Genomic DNA, 7,712 nt, shown 5'->3' with positions numbered 1-7,712 from the left:
TTTAGAAGCCAAAGCTGCATACTCACAGTAGCACGTCTGCGTCTTTGTCATCCAAATCAAAGTAATCCTGGTAAGAGTCTGTGTTGTCCCAGTTCTCTACAGGCGTCTGTGTATCGAAGTCAAAAGTCCTCCTGGTTAGAGTCTCTGTTATCCGAGTTCTTCCATCTTGACTGCATCTTTCGGGAATGTAAACAAAGAAGCGCCGGCTGTGTACTGTTGTGGCTGACTACGTTCGAAAAATACGTCCATTTCGCACCGACAACTTTCTTCTTTGCTTGCTTAGCTTCTTTCTCCATAATGCAATGAACACGATTGAAACAGATTCACGAACACAGATGTCCAGAATACTGTGGAATTATGAAATGAAAACAGAGCTTTTTCGTATTGGCTTCAATGTGGAAGGCATACCCGTGTTCGCCGGTCTACGTCACGCGCGTACGTCATCCTCAGAGGCGTTTCGAACCGGAAGTTTAGCGGCAAATTTAAAATGTCACTTTATAAGTTAACCCGGCCGTATTGGCATGTGTTATAATGTTAAGATTTCATCATTGATATATAAACTATCAGACTGCGTGGTCGGTAGTAGTGGGTTTCAGTAGGCCTTTAACAATGCTGTTGCTAACGACGCCATTGAAGCTAACTTAGCAATGGGACCTCACAGAGCTATGATAAAAACATTAGTGCTCCACCTACGCCAGCCAGCCCTCATCTGCTCATCAACACCCGTGCTCACCTGCGTTCCAGCGGAGCGACGAAAGACTTCACCCGATCATCCGTGCGGTCGTCGGCTAGCGCGTCTGCTATCCAAGTCAAAGTCCTCCTGGTTGTGTTGCTACAGCCAGCCGCTAATACACCGATCCCACCTACAACTTTCTTCTTTGCAGTCTTCATTGTTCATTAAACAAATTGCAAAAGATTCACCAACACAGATGTCCAGAAAACTGTGGAATTTTGAGATGAAAACAGAGCTTTTTTGTATTGGATTCAATGGGGTACCAATACTTCCGTTTATCTAGTGACGTCACGCGCATACGTCATCATACATAGACGTTTTCAACCGGAAGTTTAGCAGGAAATTTAAAATTGCACTTTATAAGTTAACCCGGCCGTATTGGCATGTGTTGCAATGTTAAGATTTCATCATTGATATATAAACTATCAGACTGCGTGGTCGGTAGTAGTGGCTTTCAGTAGGCCTTTAAGTTCAGTTAAATGTTGGGATGCTGTTATTTGAGTGTCTGGTTTGATGCTATCCTGTAGTGTGTATGGCTGGGCTTACTGTTTACTGGTGAAGCTAATGTGTACTAAATGCCAATTATTACCGGTATATGCTATATTGTGTATCCATGATATGTTATTGCATTAATGTGATATGTACTATTACTACGTAGGCTATGGTATTCTATACTAATTGGTTATGATGTTCTTATCTGTTTACTGCAGAACCACCAATACTTGCCAGTGTTGTACCATTCAGCCAATCCAAAGTAACCTGCCATGCCTGTCAACCTGCCTACTAAACAAGTAAATTGCCCTATGCCAAAGAAACAGTCCCGTTCATTGTGTCCTGACCGACACCCCGGGGGCGAATGAGACTACCTTTATAGAACCATACAGTCCTTTATAACTCTCCACAACACTAAGCAAGGGGAAAACAAATCATGAACAACTTTAAAAAACAAATGTCATGTGTAGTTTTTTAATTAGAAATGTAGATTATTAAAAACAAAACTAACCTTCATAACATTCCACATATAATGTTGCCATTTTCTCTAATCTACATATTGCATAAAGGGACATACATATACAAATATATTCATATTACAAAAGAGAGTAATAAAGATAATTAAAAGAATGGATTATTGAGACCCAACAAATGATTCATAAAGTCACACATTTTAAAAGTAAATGATCTTGTATAAAACACATCCGTTCAAATTATGTATAAAGTAAATAATAATATGCTTCCAGAAGATGTTTCAGATGTGAACCAGTAAATATGAACTAAGAGGGATTTATGTGTACTCAAAAGCAAAGGTATGAACAAATGTAAAACAAATATGTACATCATATAAATGAGTTCATCTATAACATCAATAATAATTAAAAATTATTTCTCAATATCTCAATACACATAAAAAGTATTTGTAACATGTTTTGTCCTGTTTATTCTCACCTTTGCAGTCAAAGTGTTGTGTTCATTTTTAAATAAAAGTACACAATAGTGTAGATTAAAACATGTACTTGACTGAAAAAAGCAATAATCTAAAATATCTAATCTATAAATGTTAGAATCTATGTGCTGACGTTGTTAGAAAGTCAAAGTGAAAGTTTTGACAGTTTATTTCACATCCTGCATCTTCATTTGCTGCTGCTGTTCTCACCAGCACACTTGTGTTTCTTACACTGGTACTTAGAAGAGAATCTTTCACCACACACACTGCAACTCCACACTTTCTCTCCTGTGTGTGTTCTCATGTGTCTTTTCAAATGCTGTATATGTATAAAACTTTTACAACATACTGAACATGAAAAACGTTTTTCTCCAGTGTGTATTCTCATGTGTGCTTTGAAATGGTGCTTTAGAGTAAAATCTTTACCGCAGATTGAACATGCAAAAGGTTTTTCTCCAGTGTGTATTCCCATGTGTGCTTTGAAATGGTGCTTTTGAGTAAAATCTTTACAGCAGATTGAACAGGAAAAAGGTTTTTCTCCAGTGTGTGTTCTCATGTGTTTTTTGAAATGGTCCCTTCGAGTAAAATCTTTACTGCAGATTGAACAAGAAAAAGGTTGTTCTCCAGTGTGTATTCCCATGTGTGCTTTGAAATGGTGCTTTTGAGTAAAATCTTTACCGCAGATTGAACATGAAAAAGATTTTTCTCCAGTGTGTGTTCTCATGTGTTTTTTGAAATGGTCCCTTCGAGTAAAATCTTTACTGCAGATTGAACATGAAAATGGTTGTTTTCCAGTGTGTAATATCATGTGTGCTTTGAAATGGTGCTTTTGAGTAAAATCTTTACCGCAGATTGAACATAAAAAAGGTTTTTCTCCAGTGTGTGTTCTCATGTGTACTTTTAAACTTTGATTTCTTACAAAACTTTTACCACATTCTGAGCAGGAAAAGGGTTTTTCTCCAGTATGTATTCTATTGTGTATTTTCAAATATTGCCTACGGGTAAAATCTTTACCGCAGATTGAACATGATAAAGGTTTTTCTCCAGTGTGTGTTCTCATGTGTGCTTTTAAATTTCGCTTTCTTAAAAAACTTTTACCACATTCTGAGCAGGAAAAATGTTTTTCTCCAGTATGTGTTCTCATGTGTGTTTTTAGACGACAACGGTATTTAAAAGTTTTGTCACAGTGAGAACATGTGAAGTGTGTGTTGTCAGTGTGACATGTCTTATCATCTTTAGAGTCTTCATCATCAGTGTCAGGAGAGTGTGACGTTGTGTCCTCACTATCTGATAGTGGAGCTAAGAGCTTGTCTGCTTGTGATCCTCCACAGTGGTCTCCATCAGCTTCTGTTGTCATGTGTTGAGTTGAGCTGCTGCTTGGAGGCTCCGCCTCTCTCTTCTCCTCACTTTCACCTTTGACCTCATCATCTTCACTCTTCACAGGGACACCAGTCACTGGGAACTCCTCCAACCATTCAGGATGCTCTCCCTCCTGACTGATGCCATGTTCCTCCTCTTCCTCTTTAATGTGAGGGTTCAGTGGATCCACCGCTTTCTCTTTAAAATGGGGTGTCAGTGGGTCCTCTTCTTCCTCTTTAAAATGGGTGGTCAGTGGGTCCTCCTTTTCCTCTTTAAAATGGGGTGTCAGTGGATCCATCTCTTCCTCTTTAATGTGAGGGTTCAGTGGATCCACCGCTTCCTCTTTAAAATGGGGTGTCAGTGGGTCCTCCTCTTCCTCTTTAAAATGGGGTGTCAGTGGGTCCTCCACTTCCTCTTTAAAATGGGGTGTCAGTGGATCCATCTCTTCCTCCTTAATGTGAGGGTTCAGTGGATCCACCGCTTCCTCTTTAAAATGGGCTGTCAGTGGGTCCTCCTCTTCCTCTTTAAAATGGGGTGTCAGTGGGTCCTCCTCTTCCTTTTTAAAATGGGAGATCAGTGGGTATTCCACTTCCTTCTTAATGTGGGAGGGCTGTGGTTCCTCCATCCGCATCTGGAAGTTCCACTTCTGTTGCTCAGAGTGAAGATGTTCTTCACAGACGTCTGCAAGACAAACACACCATCTCTGCTCAGTCACACAATGCATTCAGTACTTTTACATGCACTTAGGAAAAACAAGTTATCGTATGAACTGTCTTAAAATCTCAGTGACGCACAAACACGCTGCTCTTTACAACATTATTCACAGGAAAATAAAAACAAACCAGGACGACAGGACTTTTTACTATGGATAGACGATATGGTTTAAAATTGATTTTGTGATCTATTATTTCATATATAATTACTAATAGAACCATTTTAAAACAGGCTACACAGGCTCCTAATTTAGTTGCTGAAATATTCAGTAAAATATTACATCATTTCCAGTATTATTGTCTCAAATAAAGTAACCAGATATTAACAGTAAATAAACAAGTACATTAATAATAATTGTTTCAACAAAATAATACAATTAGAAAAGACACAATATGTTACTTCATATGTCAGCTGCCAAATTAGGAGCTTTTGTAACCCGCTTTGAAATTATTTTAAGATCAATCATATACCAAATGATATATTTAATATATATTGTTATTAGGATATAGATTTGAAGTCATATCCCCCATACCAAACATTGGTTCGCTGAGTCATTTTGTTTGGCCCACCAAATATATTTATTTCTATATTCTTCAGATGTGTGTGTATGTTTAAATTGTTGTACTACTGTTCTACATCACGTGGAAGTGTCATGTCATGGGGTTGGTGTTGCCTCAACTAGGGGTGTGACGATACGGTCAGCTCAACAAAGGATACTCGATATTGACTTCAGGAGAACGAGACGATATTTTGGTGGTTAACATGATTCTTACACATATGTGTACTTCATGTGTGTATGAATGTATTTTCCCTTGTGTGCTTAGTTTTACTGTAACTTGACCTGAAGAAAGATGCGGGAGCTGAAAGCTCTACGATGCTGGCCGGGTGTATGGAGAACCGGAATGATTGGAGACTCCGATGGAAGCTCGTCTGAGGACGACTGATAGAGAACTTCATTGTGGATAATATCTATAAACAACCTCAATTATTTTTCATCTTTAATTTGAAGGACTGTTTACTTATCTGACAAATTCAAAGGAAACTGCACTTTTTTAAAATGTCGCCTATCATTCACAATCCTTATGTAAGACATATGTTTAAAGGCCTACTGAAATGAATTTTTTTTTATTTAAACGGGAATAGCAGATCCATTCTATGTGTCATACTTGATCATTTCGCGATATTGCCATATTTTTGCTGAAAGGATTTAGTATAGAACAACGACGATAAAGTTCGCAACTTTTGCTCGCTGATAAAAAAAAGCCTTGCCTGTACCGGAAGTAGCGTGACGTCACAGGAGCTAGTATTCCTCACAATTCCCCATTGTTTACAATGGAGCGAGAGAGATTCGGACCGAGAAAGTGACGATTACCCCATTAATTTGAGCGAGGATGAAAGATTCGTAGATGAGGAACGTTACAGTGAAGGACTTGAGAGGCAGTGATGGACGTATCTTTTTTCGCTCTGACCGTAACTTAGGTACAAGCTGGCTCATTGGATTCCACACTCTCTCCTTTTTCTATTGTAGATCACAGATTTGTATTTTAAACCACCTCAGATACTATATCCTCTTGAAAATGAGAGTCGAGAACGCGAAATGGACATTCACAGTGACTGAACATGTAAATACACGATTAATAATATTCAGCTTTGCGAAGCTAAAAAAAATAGAAGCTAACCTAGCAACGTAGCCAACGTGATAGCATAGCAGTCTCAAATGCAGATAGAAACTAAATTAAAAAAAACCTGACTGGATGGATAGACAGAAGATCAAAAATACTATTAAACCATGAACATGTAAATACACGATTAATAATATTCAGCTTTGTGAAGCTAAAAAAATAGAAGCTAACCTAGCAACATAGCCAACGTGATAGCATCAGTCTCAAATGCAGATAGAAATTAAATTAAAAAAAACCCTGACTGGATGGATAGACAGAAGATCAAAAATACTATTAAACCATGAACATGTAAATACACGATTAATAATATTCAGCTTTTCGAAGCTAAAAAAATAGAAGCTAACCTAGCTACGTAGCCAACGTGATAGCATAGCAGTCTCAAATGCAGATAGAAACTAAATTAAAAAAAACCCTGACCTGATGGATAGACAGAAGATCAAAAATACTAATAAACCATGAACATGTAAATACACGATTAATAATATTCAGCTTTTCGAAGCTAAAAAAATAGAAGCTAACCTAGCTACGTAGCCAACGTGATAGCATAGCAGTCTCAAATGCAGATAGAAACTAAATAAAAAAAAACCCTGACTGGATGGATAGACAGAAGATCAAAAATACTATTAAACCATGAACATGTAAATACATGATTAATAATATTCAGCTTGGCGAAGCTAAAAAAACAGAAGCTAACTTAGATGCAGCGTCGGGCTTACTCACTGTAGTGCGTCTGCTATCCTGCTCAAAACACAACACAACCTCCTGGTGTTGGTGTTGCTGTAGTCCGCCGCTCCACCGATCACACCTACAACTTTCTTATTTGCAGTCTCCATTGTCCATTAAACAAATTGCAAAAGATTCACCAACACAGATGTCCAGAATACTGTGGAATTTTGTCGAAGAAAACAGAGGTATTTGAATTGGGTCCAAACACTTCCCTTGACCTCGTGACGTCACGCGCATACGTCATCATACCACGACGTTTTCAAGCGGAAGTTTCCTGGGAAGTTTAAAATTGCACTATAAGTTAACCCGGCCGTATTGGCATGTGTTGCAATGTTAAGATCTCATCATTAATATATAAACTATCAGACTGCGTGGTCGGTAGTGGTGGGTTTCAGTAGGCCTTTAAAATGTTTATGAATTCTAATTAGTAAATAAACGTGAGCAACAATCAGCTAACATTGGAGTCAATGGGAGCTCCTCTATTAGACCCACAAAGTCCTCCAAATAACCATCCAAAAACTGCCAACAATACTCCATTTACATTTTGTGACCTGAATATTAACCAAGTATTAGCGATATTGTTATTATAAGCGCTAACGTTAAGGACCTACTTTTAGCGGCACATTGATCACAGAAGTAACTAGCTTATGCTGCTATATTGACATACTGAGCTGCTTTCTCACCTCTAAGATGGTGAAAGCTAATTCTAGATTATAAATCATGCTTCTCACTTATATGGTGAAGGTTGTGGACATAAACCGGAGAACTTGGTCAACTTTGACATCCAACTTAGACCTGGAGATGGCAAAAAAGACATGAAATTACGCTCTTTTGCAACCACTCCTTTTCAACCCTTTGTGAGGATTAATTCTTCATCTAAACGGGAAGATATGAACATCCCATCAGTCGACATCCCAGTGAGAGCAGACATTGTATGCTTAAAATGAGCAAGATATGTAAATATGACATGTTATTAAGAATGTTACTACATTACATATATACTTACAGTGTGTATTTGAAATGTTAAAGGGGGTTATAGGATGTTATTTAGAGCAGT

The 7,712-nt window shown here is 38.0% G+C and overlaps 1 protein-coding gene across 1 annotated transcript; it reads right to left on the bottom strand.

Annotated features, from left to right (window-relative positions):
• Positions 1 to 1,759: 1,759 nt before the first annotated feature.
• LOC133640808 (gastrula zinc finger protein XlCGF57.1-like) lies at positions 1,760 to 4,211 on the bottom strand. Its single transcript, XM_062034484.1, has one exon. The coding sequence runs from the start codon at positions 4,162 to 4,164 to the stop codon at positions 2,362 to 2,364; it is 1,803 nt and encodes a 600-aa protein (XP_061890468.1). The 5' UTR covers positions 4,165 to 4,211; the 3' UTR covers positions 1,760 to 2,361.
• Positions 4,212 to 7,712: the final 3,501 nt, after the last annotated feature.

This window comes from Entelurus aequoreus, linkage group LG23 (assembly GCF_033978785.1).
Source record: "Entelurus aequoreus isolate RoL-2023_Sb linkage group LG23, RoL_Eaeq_v1.1, whole genome shotgun sequence".
Lineage (NCBI taxonomy): Eukaryota > Metazoa > Chordata > Actinopteri > Syngnathiformes > Syngnathidae > Entelurus > Entelurus aequoreus.
Note: the sequence above shows the minus strand (reverse complement) of the source record. Positions and strands in the feature narration are given on the sequence as shown.

Bases quoted from the DNA above. Each gene is read 5' to 3' on its own strand.
- LOC133640808 (XM_062034484.1), bottom strand. From the start codon at position 4,164: ATGCGGATGGAGGAACCACAGCCCTCCCACATTAAGAAGGAAGTGGAA.